Source organism: Falco naumanni, chromosome 8 (genome assembly GCF_017639655.2).
Source record: "Falco naumanni isolate bFalNau1 chromosome 8, bFalNau1.pat, whole genome shotgun sequence".
In the NCBI taxonomy this organism is placed as follows: Eukaryota; Metazoa; Chordata; class Aves; order Falconiformes; family Falconidae; genus Falco; species Falco naumanni.
Genome location: NC_054061.1, coordinates 33965041 through 33985550, shown reverse-complemented (window position 1 = coordinate 33985550; position 20510 = coordinate 33965041). Strand labels below are relative to the sequence as shown.

Here is a 20510-nt window from a genome sequence, read left to right as displayed (position 1 = left end):
CACTTAAAAGATGCTAAGGCAGCTCTGGGGAACTACTCTGTGCTAAGTGCTGGATTATCTGATCCTTTAACGCTCTGTATCTGTGGTAGTTAAGGTGTTACAGTGTACTAGATTTTGCTTCAAGCCTCTTCTTGATAGTCTTCTTTGAACTTCAGCACTGGTAAAAATTACTACTTTAAAATATAGAAATACAACCAATAGCTTATCAAATATCTAAGCCAGGCTACATTATGACCATAGTATCACAGAAGGTGCTATTACAGGAACCAATATAATTAATTGTAATTATATGTGTAATTAATTCTTTTTCCAGCTACATGAAGACTGACCCTTACTCGTGGAGTTACAGGATCATATTTTTGTCTCATACTACATTAGGAAAACAAATTATAGGTTTGGTTTTTTTAGACATCCTGCCCCAAATACCACATCTATAACACAGTTGTTAAGGCTTGATACCCAAGATTTAAGTTACTGGACTTGTTTAGTTTTGTGTTCTTTCTAGATACAACGGAAATTATCATGGTATTCAAGAACGAGCTCACCAGAAGGTGAGCTGGTAAGAAGCATATTTTGTTACTTAAAGTTCACAGCAGTTTTAAAAGTCTGTGCTCTCAACCTCATGACAAAATATTTCCCCAAGGCCAAGATTACTTGGCAAGAGTACAGTGTCATCAGCATGACTGAGGCTGAAAACGGGTACCTCAGTCAGCAAATTATCCATGTTCTAAGGCTCTGGCATACGAGGGTAGTTAAGCTGCTAATCTGTTTATTTTTGCTTACTTCCACTAGAAAAAACAAATGACCAAACGCCAGTGAATGCAAAGAATTGAAAGTTCTAGACTGAGAAATGTGCCATACATGGCTCTGAGGCAGACTGGTACACAGACTGGTTGGTACCCAGGCTCACACATCGAATTCTTATGTGCTCTTAAAGAATACATACAGCTCAGAAATAGATCTTCATGGGTTCAACTTACTGCTCTAAAAACATTGCAGGAATCCAGTGAGCAGCAGGAAAACATAGATTAATGCACAAAGCAGCCAGAGCCCATGGCTCTGTACTGTTTCTGTGCTTATGCTCCTTTATGGTAGACATTTAATTACATATTGACTGAAAAGTGCAGAAGGGAAGGGGGCAGAGTTCTTTTTTGTGTATGTAGTTCATAAAAGCTGGTATTGAAAAATAAAGGGGGGAACAAGGAAGTTCTAAGGAAGGATTTTCCCACATCCAGAAAAGTACTTACCTTCTACCAGCACTTTGCAAGCACATTCGGCTTTTCCTGCTGCATTCTCAGCTATGCATTTGTATTCACCCCCATCTTCAGGCATGGCCTTCTCAATGGTAAGTGAACACAGTGTCCCTAATAGAAGGGGAGAAGAGATGAAATGGGTATTATGTTGCAGTTCACAAAATCCTTAGTGCTATTAAGGAACAGAATGCATCAACTGGTCCAATCCTTTAGTACAGGTGATCTTCACTGCTAGAAAATTATGTTTTGTTCTCAAAAAATTCATCAGAATTGGAAGAATTAATGCTGAATAAAATAAAAACAATGATAAAGTGAATCATATTGCTGTTCCCTAGGATACTCAAAGCTGTTCCTGCAGGGCTAAAGTTGGTAATGGATGAGAGTAGAGATGGCCCAGAGCAGAATCTTTATTGCTGTTCTTAGCAGGGATAAGAAGTCCTCACTCAGATAATTTTCCAAAAGTGCTAGTACTAGGACTGTAAAAGGGTCCATCTGCAATATTTTAAATCAGCCTTAACTCTAACACTCCCATGAGCATCCACATGTGAAAACAGAACTTCATTTTAGCGCCCCAGTTTAAAAATGGCACTGACAGACATTTTCTTTTTGCTTGATTTACTTAAAAGAACAAGTGTCTGGTACTGTAAAACATCCATTAGAAAGTCCAGTATATCAGCAGCAAATTTGTTAGTGCAACAAATCCATTTCTTTTCAAGCAAAAAAGCAAAAGTTGACTTAATCAGGTTTGCAGAAACAGGATGCGACATAAGTTCTGTAGTCACCAAGGGAAGCTTGGTATTACCCAAGGGAAATACATTTCCTCTTAAAAAATCAAACTCTGTGAACCAAGACAGAAACTGTTCCCAGTAGCTGGGGGATGAGGAAGAAGAACCATGGTTTACCTAATCCCTTATGTTCACTTGCATAGCTTGGAACAACAAAATACTTTGCTCCCTGGGGAGAACCCCAATTAAAACACTCCAGAATTTCCCCATGCAAATATCCCTCATTAAGTGACGATGAAGTGTGGGTTTGCTTTCTTCTTCCTCACTGGAAAGCCTGGCCTGTCCCCTAAACACAGCCTGAGACATTGTGCACTTCCACCTATTGCTGTTTGCTTGTTCAGAAATGCCTCCACCCTCCGCTTATTTCAGCCATGGTAATACCTTCCCCCCTTCCTTCATTTACCTTTCTCACAGTCTTTTCTAATTAATGGCAAGACTGGATAGATGATCTCTTTTAGACATTTCCGTTGTGTCCTGAGACATAAAGACATTTCCTAGCACCTCCTGCTATTTCCCACATTTCTCTCTATGTTAACTGGTGGCTGCCTTCTGTTTTTCAGTGTCTGATCCCAGGCTCCCCATCAAATATATCCCTTGTGATGTGGCACAGGCACAGGTGACAATGGTCCTTGAAAAGAAAAGCCTCTATCAGAATAGCTTTGGACGTTTACTGGGTCCCTTTAGAGGCTAGACCTCAGTTCTGACACGGCAATTTACTTTTGGCATTCAGATTTTCCCTCATTGTAAAACTGGATGTTATTATGCAAGACAAATCTTATTAAAAACATATAAATGGTTCCCAACAAATCTGGTTTGCCAGACACACACAAGAGTTAGAAGAAAATTAATCTTTTCCCTTGTCATCATCCTCCACAAAATCAAGAAGCTCTAAATAATGACTGTTTTCCCCCTGAGAAACAACACGAAAACTATCTCAGGAGAGGAGCACTGACCCCTCACTCACATGTTCTCAGCTGCCCACAGGGTGAAAAGAAAAGCCACGTGCCTTCCCTGAGGCAACTCTTCTGCATGAGTCAGGCTAGAGCCAAAAATGTCACGAGCTACAGTTCCATTCCAAATGGAGAAGGGACACTAGAAAAGTATTCTTGCAGTCATCTAGCAAATATAAATTCACATGTCTCTGCTGTTTAAAGAGTCAATTGTAGAGCAAGCCAAAGAAAACTTCCAGTCTAAGAATTTGTATAAATCTATGTAACATGATTAGAAAGGATCACATATTAGAACCTAAAAATGCTATTGCACAAGAACATAAACTATGGAACAGACACATACATATAAAAGAGATCTCTGGCTGTCTTACTGCAGGAAAGGAGTCTGACTTGTAAGGATCACTGGATCATTAAGGAACTGGAACAAAGCAGCATTTACTTTAGTTTCCACTTGAGTTTTCTACCTGCTCAAAAGCCCTTCCTCAGCTCATTGAAGACAAACGTGACAGAGTTATTCCTCACCACTCGTACTGTTGCAGTGTTGTCCATACAGCATACTGCAGCAATATAAGTTGACAGATTATGAGAAACAGTTCCTTATGCAGCATATACAAACAGAAACATCCCACCCTAACAACAAATCATTCTCTGCAATTATGCTAAAATCTAGAAGCAAATCCTAGGGTTTTCTCATGACAATCCACAACTCACCATATGCATGTTAGTTTTGCGTTTAGAATCTAGCCCTGGCCAGGGTGCATGGCAGAGGCCTGAAAGAACCTGCATTTGGCTTTGTCCACTGGAATCACAGTCCTCATGAAATACTGTCAGTCTTACTCCTTCCAAAAAAATACATATATGTGATTAATTTTAATTAAGGTATTTTGTGAGAAGGAGGATGAAGGAAACCTGTTTTTTTCAAGGGCTGCATCCTCTTTCTCCTGACTCCTACCCCCCTGCAGCAGTGATCTGTATCTTATTCCCTTCCACTTCTTCATACTCCCCAGCAGCTATGCTGGAACAGCACATACAAAGTACATGGGGATTGCTGGGCTTGTTGCTACCACCAGGTGCAATGGTGGCAGTCTGCCCTCAGTGGACAGTGAAGGGGAAATGAGATAATTTGGGTGATTCTCCTTTATTTAGCTACTAATTTTCATGAAACTGTGGACTACAAGGACTTAGTGTGAAATTGGCCAGTTGTTCAAAAACGTATTAACCAGATTGGGTCAGGAGTATAAGGGGAGGCCAAAAGGGCACATGGCTGTAGAAACCTCATTTTATTAGAAAACCAGAAAAAACCCCAAACCTAAACTGGCAATGAGATTTCACAAGGATAGGAAACTCCCCAACAGGCCTGTGTTCTGTGATCTAGAGCTACAGTCAATTCCCGGGGCTGGAAGGCCAAATGTCTTTCAACGAAGTATTTGGTATTTCCTCTGTAAAACTCCTTTATGGCCTGAAACAAGCTTATTTTTTCATAACTTCAAGAAAGCCCAAACTGGCACAATAATATCCAGCTGGGTATTTTGAATTCCAGCACTTCACAAATCCCAGTCAATTAGAAAAAAATTGTTATCCGTTTTGTCCCCCCATCCCTCTACTTTTTTTTTTGGAACCCGCCCACAGACAGTCTAAAACCACTGTCACAAAGTGCAGGATTGGAGTAAACATGAATACTGGGACTTCAGAACTAGTGCAGCTCTAGAGAAGACCTTAACAGCCACAAAAGCTGACAGTTTACTGGAGTTTCTTGTTTAGATACACAAAGCCTTTCCATTGCATTTTGAGCTATTAAAGGATTCTCTGACTTACTCAAAAATAGTGCAAGCCAGTTTAAAATATCTGTAGGCTTCTGCATTCTTTCCATGAAACACCACAGAAAGTCAACTTCAACTATAAAACAAATACACAAACCAATAAAAACCAGCTCCTGAGTCTGATTCCCTGCACTGGCATCTATCTGGCCAACATCCTGACTCCTATCCATCATGCAGACTGAAGTTTATGTCTTTCTCATTGGCATCCCATGGGATAAAGAAGTGCTATAGAGTATTTAGGCAATATTAATAAATACTAGGCCCTGAGAAATCGTGCCTAGGACCCATAAAAATTTTGTTAAGGAACTAATTGGCCCACAGTGTTAATAAATCACAAATTGTATGGGAAAGTGCAAATATGTGCTAGTGTCACAGTCATGTTTAAAAACGGCAAGTGGGTTGACCTGGAAAATATTGACTACAGTTACAATGACAACAGGCAAAGTAGTGAAAAAACTCACAGGAGTTTCAGGGAAGAAAAAATGTCAAATTTAATTATTGATAATTGATAGGGTTTTAATGAAAACAATGTAAGAAACCTATGTTAATTACCCATTAGATTACACATTTAACTGGCAAATGTACCTGTATAATGTTTGTGTTATCTCACATTATTCTGCTTGTAATTAATGCTCTATTACTATAGTAATGACATTAATTTAGGAAGAGTTAGAGCTGCCAAAATAAAGATCTCATGAAGTGACAATAGGACATCAACACTTGTTATGTTTCTGGTGGATTTCTTCTGTGATCAGATTAGGACCAAAGTTATTCAATATTATTGAATAGATATTCAATATTCAATATTACTGAAAAGTTATTCAAGTTATCAGTATCTGTGATGTAGCAGTATTAACAAATTAAAGGTGATCAGCTTAAAGATGATAGAAAGATTGCTGGAAAGGGAAAAGACAGAAAGAGAAAGAAAACAGGTCAGTCTGCATAAGCAATGTCATTTACTTGTTAAGGTGAGTTCTATTCGCTCAAAGAAAATGGGCCTTAAGATAATGAAGCGACAACCATCCATGGGCAGCACGGGATGCTCTATTTTCAGAAGGTCTGAAGGTTTAATACAGCAGTAACAAACATGAGCTTCACTGAGGCAGGAAGAGGACCAATGACCTCCAGTAAGCACAGCAATAGGAAGGTGACCTTCATCTCACCGATGCTGATACTGACATACAGTTCTGCTGCCTATTTTCTAAATAGGGTAATTCAACAATCAGCAGCTAAAAAGGAGGTATTAAAAAGAAAACCAAACCAAACCAAAACAAATGCCAGTCCTCCAAGAGCTGGATAAAGTGCATTATGGAGAGAAATTTAGTAGGAGCTTAACTTGCCAAGTTTTGAGAAAAAAAGAGATAGAAAGGTATCTTGATTACAAAGCCATTCTATCAAGTACAAGTAGTATATGGAAGAAGAAACCAGATAAATTCAAATTAGAAATGAGACATCGCTTTGTTTCTTGATTTAAAAACTGAATACTTAAAAGAATGATCAGACATTGCAATAATTTACCAGTGATCACAGCAAATTTCTCTCTTTTGCTGTGTTTAAACCTACACTACATGCATTTCTGGAAGAAGGAAGATTCAGACAAAAATGGGAGTATGGAGGGAAATTTTGTGGCCTATGACAACCATGGAGTTTGTGTCAGAACAGATGCTCAGATCATCTCCCTAGCCTTAAAAACTCTGAAGCAGCTTTTTTTTTAAGCTGCAGAATCCATCTACTCTCAGCAGTACATAGAGTTGTGTTAATTACACACCAAACTCTTGCTCAAAGTTAATTAAAAAGAAATCAAAAAATTCATGGCAGATCCTAGTCAGACTGACAGACACAGACTTGCATGACCGATAGGAAGATTTGGGAGTTATGTTAAGTCACAAGAAAGTTGTTAAGGCATTACTGCTAACAAGATTACCAACTCTCTGTGCTGCCAAGACACTTAGGAAGAAAAAGATGCCGTCCTAAACAAAGCAATACAAACTGTGCATTTTTGAAGCTATACCATCACTGTGACCTTAGCCTATATTTAGTAGTTCCTCCTCAACCTATATAGTCACACAGTACTAAATCTAGCCCAAAAAACCCAGAGTAAGCTGACTTAAAAAATGGCAACGTTGCCAGTTTTGACTTATATTCACTGTGCACCTCAATTCTCCAGTCTAGTAAGGATACCAGCTTCCAAATGCCTTTCACTGTTGTCATCCAGAACAACTTTTGTAACCATGCAAAGATTTTCTATCTGGATTTTCTATCCAAGAGTGAGTCACATAGCAGGACACTAGCACGGGGCACTGCTGTGCCAACTATACAAATGTAAAACAGAATAGTTCCTGCTCTAAAGAGTTCACCGTGTGAGGAAGCTTGTTCTACTCAGTCCTTATATGTCTAACTCCACTGTAATGTCTGCTAGAGCCTTAAAAACTTTTTTCCAAACAAAAAGCCCCCATAGCTTCAAACAAAGAACTCTCTCATACTAAAATCAGCTGCCTCTTAACCATACACCATCTAACCTGCCCGTATAAATACGTAATGCTCTAATTTATTAGTACCCTCTTTTTGTGTTTGTTGCAGTTACCATTTATTTTGAGATTTCACAGGCAAAACTCACATTAATATCTATCCTAGGAAAGCAGATAGCTGCACTCTCATGAGTGTTGGAAAGAAGAAAAACATAAAATCAAACCATTACTAAACTCCTACCAGGTAAGACATGTTCGTAAAGGAAAAATGGTGTAAGAGCTCACTTTGCCATAAAATGATACTTTAACAAACTAACAAATGATTCATGCCAATCCACTGACAGAATACAGGGGAATTATTAAAAGAAATGGAGAAACAAGTATTAATGTTCGTGATTTCAAAGGGAAACAAAACAGTATTAATAGTTGAAGGAATGAGATTGATCTTAGATACGTTGTGACAGTCAGTATAATGCTGCCCAGATTCTGACTTTCAATTGCTAATGTAAACTTAAACCTGGAGTAGTAGAATACATTGCAAGCCCTAGACTAAGTACTAGAATACAGCACAAATACTGCATAAATGTACTTGAAGGTATTTTTTGGAGCAGGATTTAATTTTTCCTTTGTCAAAGACCCTACTAATCAGTGATTGTTCTGATCCTGGTGTTTGAATTTGGGTTTCTCCGATGGTACAGATATGGGGCAAACATCCTGCCTTCTCTTGCACACTAATGGCTAAACTGCCTTGGACAAGCAATGCACTTGTTAGCCTCTTCAAACGCAGAGGAGATGAGAGTAGAGTTGTTTCTAACAGGTAAAGAGCTGGGACAAGTATGCCAAAGAAAGTTATTTTCAGTGAGTGGCTATATAAAGGGACTAGTTAGTTTACCTATCCTGTGAACTTGTTACACACAAGTATACTTTTAAGTCTGCCCTTCCTGGCCAAATATGTGGCTTGTTTTATCAGGTGGGCATGTTCCTGAAATCAGGTTTTATTTATTTATGTTCACAATATATTTGACACCAGAGATCAGCAAACTGCTCTTTCTGTTTTCTGGCAACGATATAGAGGGTTAATATAATTTCCAAAAGAAAAATACATGGCATTCTGCAAGTTCATGTATGACTTACAATTAACAGTTTGTGGGACGGTGGCCCATACTAAGATGGGCTTGTAGTATGGTAAGAAGCTGATAGACATGTCCCACTTTAGATAGAGAATTTTCCAGGGTTCAGCTCACTAGAGCAAGTAAGTTATTCTTCTGTGAGATACCTCTGGAAAATTTTCCACACATATGAACCTGTGGTCACCACCAAACATTACAACAGCACAAAACCAGCTGTTCAAATAGCTAAGAATAGATCCAGTCTATCCACTTCCATAGCAGATTTTGTTGCTGAACACAAGAGGAAGAAGATCATACCAAAGAAATAAAAAATGGCTTTTGCGAGATCTAAGCCCATTAATGTGAGCTAGGTGCGTTTGCTCTGAATTCTTCTCCTTCCTCACAGACTCAGCCTTCTCTCAGCTGAGGATGACTTTAGGGGATTATCTCCAGAGCCCATTAAATGCTGCTCCAAGGTTGGCCAAAGGCACTGCTGCTGAGGGACATGACACCTGCGGCTGTGATGAACCTGTCTTTTCAGCATTTGGGGCAAAGGGTGGAACTTGGGATTTTGGCACTGGGCTGCTGAGTACTGCATCCAATTTTATTGTTGCTTTCTATGTTTAAAGCTACTCCAAACACATTCTGTGAGGCTAAGCCTTACCGTTTCTCTATTGAACTGTATTTCCTGATATTCACCCTGAATTCATTATTTCTCAATTCTAGACTGTAGCTCTAATTATTCCTTCTCTTCCTATGGTTCCTTCAACTATATATGTGTTCCTAATTAGAGGGAAAGAGAAAAAAATCAACCTCTAAGAAAACTGGAACTTACTTAAAGTATCATGTGTACCTAGTTCATTGCTTAACAGTTGGCACGAAAGCATCTCACGGGGGGAGAGCAGCAACACATTGTTCTCCAAATGCCAAAGCCAGCAGGTACTGTCAGGAAAAACCCTAAATTGACCATCATGCAATGCATCCCCTCAGTGTACCAAGGGTATGTAGTAAGGTTTGAAAAAAACCAGTTCTAATCCTCATTCCATTTCTTTCCATTAAAGGAGAAAACTGCATGGTTTACTTCCTTGTGTAATATTTCTAAGATCCTCTGCAAATATGTGCAAAAAGAAAGCATAGCTTTGAAGTGCTAATAATACCAACTACCTAAGCATGATACTAGTGTAATAATGTAGACACAACTCAAACATAAGGACAGTTTCTTCACTCCCTGCAAGAAGCTGTCCTGAAACAGTGGATTCCTTAGCCAATGGTGGCCTTCATTCCTTACCTCTATGGAAAGGGCTGCTGAAGTGTGACATCCTGACAAAATGCCACCTCTGGGGTGTTATGACCAAGAGTGTCACCTAGCCCAGACAAACTGGATGAGACAAGTCACATGCCCTGCTCAGGCAGGTGGTAGAGCATTTTTTCACATGAGAATAGCTTTACTGTGAACACAACTACACTGGATTTTCAGCTCCAGAGTACCATTTTATAAAGCAAATATGAGTTGGGGATTGTAACAGTCAATTACTCAGATTATATCTATCAAGTAAACAGCTCTCAGCAGCACCACAAGACTCAAGCTTTGAGACTTTAGGAGGCTCTACCATGGTCCAGAAGCTTTGCTACAGAGATGCTATCTGATCTACTATGACAGGAGGCATGAAACTTTGAGGTGTATAATTTCTTTTCACTCTGAGCAGCTCCAAGAAAACCCTTGAAAACTTGCTGATCAACTCCAAGAAAACCCTTGAAATCTTGCTTCCAGCTGAAAGGCTGATGAAACTACAGTCTCTCACCTTCCTAATCCTGTTAGTCCTTTTTACAAGGATAGGATTTCCACCAGTCAACCTTTTGTCATGCATATGACAGTTACCCCTATTCTATATAGTCCCCTCTGGTGAAAATCATCATGTACTCACTCATAAATAAAATTTTTATGCTACTTCAGACACATGCCAGACACAATGCACCTGCTACCATCTCTCTCCACCTATTTACTTTGGTATCTCCTTAATGTAGTACTCAGGTACCTTCCCCGCCCCCTGCCCCCTGCCTGCCCCCCCCCCCCTCCCCCCCTCCCCCCCTCCCCCCCCCCCCCCCCCCCCCCCCCCCGAAGGCAATGTTTCTGATTGCATCCACTTTAAAAGAATCCTTATAGTTCAGTGCTTGGAATACTGCACAAGGATTCACTGGTTCTGGTGATCCATTGTGCATATCCATTTGGTTGTCATTTAATAACACTGAAAACAGTCTGGATTAAGTGACGAAAAACTCATAATTAAGAGTGCAGACCCCCGTGTCAAGCTATAGTTCTTGCTGTGAACATGAATTTTTTTTTACTACAACGTGCAAGAATGTCATTCTCCATGTAATTTGCTCAGTGAAGAAGTTGGTTTGGTGGTGGTTGGGTTTTGGTTTTGGTTTTTTTTTTTGTATTATCAGTTATTCTCTCTGTTTTTGTCCCAAGGAAATATATTTTGTCTAGACACAATATTAACTTTCATACAAAACCAGTTAGTAGGGTTTGATTATCCGGAATGTGGAATATAAAGAAATCAGTTTGACAACAGTAAGTGTTCCCTCTAAGGACTTTTACCAGACTCTGTACTGTTTTGAAATTAGTTAAAATTCGTCAGACCAGTATGGTTCAAACATTTCAGTGTCTGTAAAGGCAACAGAATTATCTGTAGTGGGGCATTAAATAAACTGGAAATAAATTTTCAACTCTAATCTTAACTATGTAACTTGAAGTTGTAGTAATGTCTTTCTGTAACACAACCCTTTCTGGTTCTGTGCCTCTTATTGCAATAAAAAGCCTGAAATATTAAACATACAGAAGAATTAAGTTAGAATTTGTAAACCAGCAATAATATTATTCTGTTTTCAATGTTCTAAATCCTTAGAGTTCAGCTTAAATAAACGTCATGTACCAGCTCCTTAAACAGTGTTAGCAATGTAAACAGCATTTAAAAATGCAAGAAGTTCAACTTTATAAAAATTACATCTGCAGGCTGTTAAAGGAGAATCTGCAAGAAATGTCAAACAATACTGTTCCTTGTGTACTCCACTGAAATAACAAGAAAGTTGCATCTGGAAACAGTTACTGGCACAAGACTTAAATAAAGTATCGAGTTACCTTTAATGAACTAAATATTGTTAATCAAAAGCCGGATATACCAATGTGCCATCCAGCTGGCTTGTAATTCAATTAATTTACCTTCTTGGGAGATGACAATGGACTTTGATGATTTGATGACTTTGCTGTCTAGAGTCCAGGTGACAGCTGCAGTGGGATCAGAGGAAATCCGACATTGTAAGACCAATTTTTCACCATCTACTACTTGAGCATCCTGAAGCTTCTCTGTAAAGGAGGGTGCTGTTCCTTTGCTTGCTGGTGGTTTGCTTGCTGTTGGTTTGTTTTCAGCTTTTTTCCCAATTATTCCACCATCCACGACTGCACACCCATGTTCACAATTTCTGTCATTCTTCTCTTCTTTTTTCACTGCTGGTTTGGTAACAGGGGCTTGAGAATTGGGGGTTGCATTCTGGGCTTCAGAATTGGTGCGGGCATTTGGTGTTGGGGTGCTAGCACTGCCATTCTCTGCAGGTGGCTTTTTCTTGGAGCCCAGCACAGATCTGAAATCTGTAATGGCTGGTTTAGGAGGTGGCACCTTCTCTGGCAATGGGGTTTTTGGGGTGCCTTTCTTGGCCAGCACAGAGCGGAAGTCCACCTGCTGAGGAGCATGAACCTTCCTTTCCTCCTCTGACAAGGTCTTGGGTTTGACCTGCCGCTGCAGGTTTGCTCGGAAGTCCATTTGCTCGGCTGGGATTTCTTTCAGTTCCTCCTCAGAAAAACTTTTGGTGCTGACTTTCTTGCCTAAAATATCACGGAAATCAAGTTGCTCAGCTTCCTGCTGCCTCAGGCTCTCCTCTGTGTGTTCCCGAGTTTCCACTCGCCTCTTTAGCACACCTCGGACGTCTTCCTGCTCTTCCTCAGCTGGTCTAGATTCACTGATGTTCTTTTGGAAGCCACTTGTTCTACCAAATGTTAGTTTACCATGATCTCCACCATCTCTTCGGTCTCCAGAGCTGGCTGATTCCCTCCCACTATGATCCGAAAAAGAAAAGAAGAGAGAGAGCCAGGAAAGGGGCTGGTTTAAAAATGTCAGGGAAAGATCTCAGAGCAGGAACAAAATGTGTTTATAGAAGGGGAGGTTGATTAGAGGAGCACACTCCATTAGTTTGTTGCATCAATGATGACTTCAGGAGCCATATAAGGGCACAAACAAAAAAGATCTTCTCTACTCTGGCTTGGTACGATGTGCTTAGTCTGTATGATGAAAACAATTTGTTGGGTCACATTTGGGGATTAGGTTGAACAGCAGCCAGCCTGGGTCTGTAAGGGCAGGGAATTAACGGAGCAAAAAATAGAACCCACCCATGCAAGTCCCTGGGAAAAATACTCACTCTCTGAGCATTTCTGCTGTGGAAACTGAACTCTCCCGCAGCATCAGAGACACCTGGCAGCTGCATTCTCCAACTTGGTTCCTGAAATATTTAAGTGAAATCAGTAAAGCAGAGGTTCCTTCTTTGAAAACTGTAACTTCCCTGACCTATATGATTGTGTATTGCACTATAGCAGCCCATCCCCAGTGTGGCATCCTCCTTTCCTATGCTGAGCATTGCAGTGGTTGACTGAGTGCATTTGGTCCCCTTATATTTGGAGCCAAGCGATCTCAAATAGCTTTTACTGATCTGTTGCTGTCTACACTGGGAATAACATACTCCCTGAACAAAAATCAAAGCAATTTACAGAAAGAAACAGCTGCAAACAAACAAGCTGAAGGAAAACAAATACAAAAGCTGGAAAATCAAGGCAGAGGAAGGGTCTGTTTTGCAAAGTTGAAAATCTTTCCAGCTCTGCCTACTGTTTATTTATTCAAACCCAAGCTCTTAAGTTTTCCAGTGTTAAGATATTAAAAGCAGGGTCTCATTTCCTTCCCTCCCCCCTGGCCCAACCAATCAGCAAAACCCATCTACATGGATTGCTCCAGCCTGTACATGTTTATATTAAAAAACATAAAAGTGTCACCATATATGGTACTGAGTACTTATTCTTCCTTTTGTAGAGGAATACCATGGATGCCTTCTGGAAAGAGCTCCCATTAAAGAATTCATTTAAAACGCTCCCCCCGCCCCCACTGCTCCCTCCCTCCTGCAGATATATCATTCTTCTATCCCCAAACAGCTCTTCTCCACTTAAGACAGGAGATGCCAAAAGCAAAATTTAACTCCCCCAGGGCAGCAGTTGTGTAACTGTTGCCACTGCTCCCCTGAACTGCTGTTAAAAAAGCAGACTTGAATTGATTAAGGACTAGAGATATCTTTTATTAGTGGAAACAGTTCTATCCTTCCCAGTTTAAGCTTGTAAATGGACTACAAACTCTTGGATGATTTTTCTTTTTTTAAGCAAAAATATTTTTTGCTACTGAAAACATTTATTGGACATTAGCAAAACACATGTGCAATGGGGGAAGGAAGGAAAGAGAGGCAGGTTTTCACAGCTGTATTCTCCTTTTGAAAGACTTGCTGTAAGAGCACCTTCAAGTCTACTTTGCCCTGAAGCTTAAAACGCAGACTCAGGGTTGCCTTTCTGTTTGCCATAAGCAGATTGTCTGGCCTGTTTTTTAGATGGTGCACAGAAATACATTCCTAGATAGGGCTCTGTTTGAGTGAATAAACTATAATTTCACCCATTTGAAACTTGCAATGAAGTCACATGGTAGACAAGATGATTAACACAGATGCAGCACTACGTTATGTCTTTATAATAGCAATTAGTGCCATCACCTTTTCAGATAGATTTCCCTTGCTTACTGTTGCTTTAGAAAATGAAACAGTGGATCAGCCTAATACGAAAATCAAGCCTTTAACACTAAGAAGAAATTGGTGGAGTTAATCGAAGTAACTGGATTGCAATGTAAAGGCCCTGCTGCGTAGGAACACATCTTAGTTGACCTTAAGACCATTAACAAGAAGCCATAGAAATGTTTTCAGCACTTGATATCCAACCAGTCAGAATATGTACACTAGAAACTGTTATTGGAGGCAATGTGTAAGGACAGCACTGAAAGCCATAACCCTAATTTCCTTCAATACAAAAGACTAGAGATACAACTGAGTGCCAAACAGAAACTGTCCAAATGGCAGAAGGGCATCCATGTCAATGCAGAGAGTACTTAAGTCCTGCCCTTGAAACCTGCCATTCTTACTTCCTCCTATATGTGACCTCCACTTGGAAGCAAGAGAAATGGAAAGAAGGAAAGACAAATGGCAAGATAGAGAACTGCATGTCACCTCCTCCCAACACACTGCTTGGTACCAAATGATGGCAGGGTGCCAACATTGCTGGAAACCTGTCATCTTCAAACAGTGCATTTCAAACTGGTCGCATTTGCCCTGTTGAAACTCATGAATTTTCTTCCTGCTTCTCCGAAGCTTTTAAGAAAAGCAGTCACACTCTGAAACTTCTTATTCACCAGTGCTACAGGGCTGTTAGCAGGCTGTTGGTTCCCAGAAGATACCTCCCTTTTAGGACTTAAAACCAATCCAAAGCTGACAAAATAGGAGGAGCCATGAAAGCTGAAGTACAGACGATTTATAGCATACTTGAAATAGGCAGGCACCACTCCTCAGCTTCTGTCCTGACTGTATGGCAAAAAAATTTGCCCACAAGAATTGTGTCGTCAGTGGGAGAGGTTGAAGTAACATAGACAGCACTCTCCCAGGAGAGTGATCTAGGGATACTGAAAGTGGTTCTGACCACTGTGAAGAATAGTAGCATTTCTGCAGGACCCATTTCTGCAACGCATCTTCCCTCTGCAAATTCTTCACATGTGCAAAGAAGCAAATAAGGAAGGCAAAGTAAACCTCGCTAAACTAAGCTGGTTTTCACAGGGTTTGGAAAATAAAGGGGGGGGGGGGGGGGGGGGTAAGAAAGCAGGAGAGCATTTTGTTCTTTCTATTTTTAAAACCTTGGGAAGCACTTACAAATTATGGCAACAGTGGGACATAGAAGTACCTAGACAGAAAAGTTGTTCACAAAGTAGTTTATTGATCTTTGATCATGATTTCTGATTCAAGTGTATGGCTGAAAACTAGACCACTGGATAGAAACCTTCAGTCTGTGTCCAGTTGATCATATCCCTGTTGAAAAGCGTAGCCTTCTCAGGGAAAGTCCTGCTTATAGTCAAATCAAAGTGAGGTTTGTTACTGATTTTAGGAGCAAAGAGAACATAAATTTGTCTTCTGAATTCAGTTGCAGAGTCTAAAAAGATGAAGTTAATAACACTGACCCACCTTGGAGATCACAAGATGGAAAAAGAGACACAAGCCAAGAAAAATTAAGAAGGACTGGATGGTTTAGACGCTAAACTCAATCAAGAATAATTCTGGAAACTTTGTAAATGTTTTTACATTTACGCAATTTCAGACTCTAGGCAAAGCAAGATACATAGGGGCGGTTAGAAAAAAAATAGAGCTTTGCAGTACACAAACACTACTTCAAGTCTTTCATGTCTCTGCTGTTTTGAAGCCTGGCAATAACAATATTACTTCTGCAACTTCTCCTTATTGGCATTTTATCAACAGAACCCTAGACAAAGAAAGATGTTAGTGGCTCTTTTATTGTGGAATAACAACAGACATGGATAAAACCTATGCTCAGTAGCTATGCTGTAAAGAAGTATCTGGAAGGTTTTTTTGCCTGACTTTTGCAGGATTGTTTTGTAGAATGCCCATGTACAGGACTTATCTTTAAAATGTCAAGGAATAACAATAAAAAACCCCACCAAAAACAAATAAAACCCCAGCTGCAAAGCCTGAAGCAATTTTTAAAATAGCTCTCTGTCCTATTGTGGGATCAGTTTTCCCTGGAATGGCTTTTATGTCCAAAATATCTTGAAATACTAGTTTCTTGGCAGAATTTACTTGAATATTTTCACTGAACCTTAGATGAGACTTATTGTCTGCATGTCGCTAGGAAGCACTCTCTGCAGGAAGAGGAAAAAAAAGCATTGTTAATTATAGTGTGGGGTCACACCAAAAATTCCTACTGGTCTACCAAGTGTAAAACAACTATTGCAAAGCAAATTATGTTTTATTAAGAATGAACTGAAAGAGACAAAGAAGTTGATCCCTACCTATAGCTCATGCTTCAGTGTAGGTAATGGCAAAGCCTCAGAATGACTTTTTGCAACTTTTTTGTGAGTTACTTAAATGGAGAGAAAGTCCAGACTCCATGAAGTTTAACCCCCCAAAAAACAACTAATCTACTGGATCACAACTTTAGCTGACATAAAGCAGAGCAGCTCTACTAGCTTCAAAGAGGACACACTGATTTACCTCACTTGGGGGTTTGTCCAAACAAAGGGTTTATACCTGAAAGACCAATAATTTTATTTGCATTTTACAGCGTTGAGTGGGGGAATGGAACATGAAGGGGTCATGTTTTTCTTTCCTAAAAATAGGCAACGTGCAGATAGCAGAAAACAAGGTTTGCAAACTGTATTTTACAGAAAGACAGAACTATATTTCCTCTTTAGTGTAATGGAATGTAATCTTACAAAGGCTTTTTATATAACCTGAACTGCAGAGTATTCAAAGTGCCACTGATTTAGAAGATGAATGTTTACCTCTGATTTTAATCAGATTATCAGAATCTCTAAATAAGATTAATCAACACTAACCAAACTTTGTAGAAGATGAAATCCAGGAGAAGAGAAATACTTAATGTCAGAGAAGGCAAAGGTTAACAAAGCAGATGATTTGTTTGAAGAACTGCAGGAGGGTTTCTGAGGTCTCTCATGTTGACTGTGCTTTTATAAAGACAAAGGCTTTGCTCAACAGTCTCTGTCCATTACTCCCAGACTCTCTGCTTACCTTTTCATTTACGATGTACACACTGACTGAAAGAACATGAGAAAGTCATACTGGGGTAAAAGGATACCAGTGCTTGCATCACTGGAGGGATGCAAAGGAAAGGGGGAGAGAAAGATGTCTGTGGTTTTCTGAGTCAAAAACCAATTGTTATTTCCCATTTCAATCATGACGGTTTCACAGGTGTTCTGACTGATTTCTTAGCCCTCAGCTGCATGGGCCAGCATTCTGAAGGCTTTAATGTTCACATTTCAACAGATGAACCACAGTACTGGGTGAATCAGTTGTTTTTATATTTATGCAACACCATTCATTGTGGCCTGAGCATTAACAGGCTCAATGGAACATTATTAGGACAATTAAAATGAAGAATGCAAGTGTAGAGGAATCAGAGGTCTGCGGAGGTTTAAAACAAAGACCAGCAGAGGCTATAATGACTGCCCTCTTAAAAGTGAGACTTGGTCTGCTGTGTAGTAAAAAGCAAACACATATACTAAATAATGTTGAGGTATGGTAAGACAGAAAAACAACCAGCAATCATTGATGGATCACACTAGGATTACATCGGGCTACACACTCTTGCCAGCTCACTCTGATGAAAGGAGAAAGAACTAGAGAGAGACACACAGATCTTTTGTTAAACCCGATTTTTTAAGACCAGAGTTTTAATTTGTGAGCAACCAACACAAAAGGAGAATTGTGGAGGTTTTAAGACAGAATTTAGAGCTTAAGAATAGTGGAGAAGAAAATTGGAAAATAATTAACACTGGTAGGAAAACATGCCCAGATTAAATTAAGGGAGTTGGAGAAGGAATGACTCCCTAGAAGCAGCTATGCAACATGCTTCTAAAATTAATACATGAAAAGAAGCTGCACATTTTATTTGAAAAAAAAAATGATTATGTTTAAAAACAGCCCACTGTCAACTTCTTTATAAACTCCTCAGTAAATTGACTTGTGGTTTTTCAGTTGTTCCATATTTTTAATGGACTTTGTAGGAGTTTTTGAAAGACAGGCACCAAACGCAGCTCTCCTCCTCTCAGGTACCGTTAAGACTGTTTCTGAATATATAAACAATTCTCAATCAAGTATTCAAGACAAATGCAAGCAGTTAGAAAGCTATTTAGACAAGATTATTTGCTGCTGAAAATTATTTTAGCTCTATTGCAAACCTGAAGTTATACAGCTGACATTTGGCTCCTTGGATATTCCTGAGGCAGTTACTTCTCTGTTACTCATAGTATACAAGCAACTGCCTAAAAGCGTATAGCTTTCTGTTCCCCACACAGTAACTGAAATTTTACAAATGACAGCAGGGTAAAAGGAGTTATCAGCATTCCCCTTGCTTTAATTGCAGCATAGCTGTACTCATTATTAGATTAGTAAAAACCAACATGAATGCACTGATCTTTGAGGGATGCCCAACTATTTCTCCAGTACAAGGATTAGAGAATAACTAGAAGTTAACATGTAATCTGCTATGTTGTTTTCTAGCTACAACTTTACTTCTCATCCCACCCAAAAAATTGTTCTCCCTTGCTGATTTTCTGAAATAACTTGTTTTCGAAGTGTACATTCTGTTATATTCTCCAGCTATGATAATGTCAGACTTCCACTTTGACAAATGTCTTCAGTGATGAATTTGGCCTGGTGATCACCAGCTACACCTAATCACTATGGTCGACTTGCTTAAGTCAGTCACAAAAAATCTTCCACAAAGCTCTCTTGGCTCTCCTTTGTGTTTCCTGTTCTCTTTCCTTCTTCCATCCCTGAAATTTTGCTGAAATATCTAATTCTTTTTCAGTTTAAGTGAAACCAGCAGCATATAAGAGAAGATGCCCATGACCAGAGACACATACCTAAGTGTGGAAATGCACCAGCAGAAGGTAGCAATTCTCACAGTTCAGCCTGCTCTCTCATGTAGAGGTTAGTGACCTTAATGAAGTTGAACTGGCATTTCTAATCCTGCCAGAGGTATTAAGTGTTAAAAATGCCACTGATCCCCCAAGAGATTTTTCTTAGGTGCAAGGATGTATGGAGACATGACCTGTGCAAATCTGCAGTTTGTGAATGCTGGGCTGATTACAAACAAGCCAATTACTCTGAAATGAGTCACTTCACAATTTATTGCAGAGTATGAAGGGTCTGAATCTACTGAAGAGCTTATTTGCAAAGAGGTCATGGCACGTACAGTTCTACCTACATAAATGTTAGTAGTAAGACTTGAAATTAAGCGTAGAAACACTTAATTGTAGGAAATCCTGGTATACAATAGCTATAATTTTCTAAATCACTCTTTTCTGGTGGAAAGTGAGTTCCTCATCTGACTTTAAATACTAAAATATACTGAAGCTAGTTTGTGGGTGCCTGTGATAGTCTATGGAAACATACTTTAGAGCTAGGCTTCTACACAGTGACATGTCCATCATTTGGGCAACACTGGATGGAAAATAAACGATAACTATAAAATATTAAACTCCCTGTTTAGAGCATAAACAGGTTACATCTACTAAGAAATGCTCTCTCTCCCTAAAGTTGTACAGTAAGTTTTCTATAAACACATAGGTGATATGTAATTACACCCAACCTTCACCTTTGGAGGTGGAAAATGCTGTGGCACTTTCTACAAGGTAAAGAACAAACAAATCTGTTTCTTCATTTAAAGGACAGTTATTTTACCAGGAAAAAAATATTCAAAATAGCGCATAAAAATTTTATAGGAATGACAAATAGTTCAAAGCACCAAAGTGCCTAATTTCAAAGATACACCAGAAAAAGGAGACTACAACTTCCATATAAAATTCAGACATTTCAAACAAGGCCAGGGAACACCTTCTCCCCCATGGATCACAATCTTGCAGAACAGGCCTTCCTGGTCAGATAGTTCCCGTGGAAAGCAGGCATCCATACAAATATTCAGAGATGGCAAACATGATAAATAGTATCTCCAAAATCAAGACATTGGTTGTGGTTTCCTTGCTAAAACCCCAAATTGCTTCTCATACTACTGCCACAAAGCTTTGTTTTTCAGGATCACAAAAGGAAACTCTATAGTGCTCTGTCCTTCTTTCTGACCTTTCTTGTGTTTCCTCTTTCCTCTGTGAGTTTTATTAGTTCTTTTCATCCCTCAGAAATAGTTTGTTCCTTTAGTACCCTACTGTGTTGTATGAACAGAAGAGAGC

At 39.5% G+C, this 20510-nt stretch overlaps 1 protein-coding gene across 3 annotated transcripts in view; it reads right to left on the bottom strand.

Annotated features, from left to right (window-relative positions):
• The window catches only part of MYLK (myosin light chain kinase), a 216717-nt gene that overhangs the window by 62007 nt on the left and 134200 nt on the right, over positions 1-20510 (bottom strand). For all 3 annotated transcript variants that reach the window (XM_040602878.1, XM_040602877.1, XM_040602879.1), the window contains 3 exons: positions 12859-12939; positions 11609-12498; positions 1248-1364 (listed from right to left, as the gene is read on the bottom strand). In XM_040602878.1, coding sequence (XP_040458812.1) covers positions 1248-1364; positions 11609-12498; positions 12859-12939 — 1088 coding nt within the window. The remainder of the gene's footprint in view (positions 1-1247; positions 1365-11608; positions 12499-12858; positions 12940-20510) is intronic.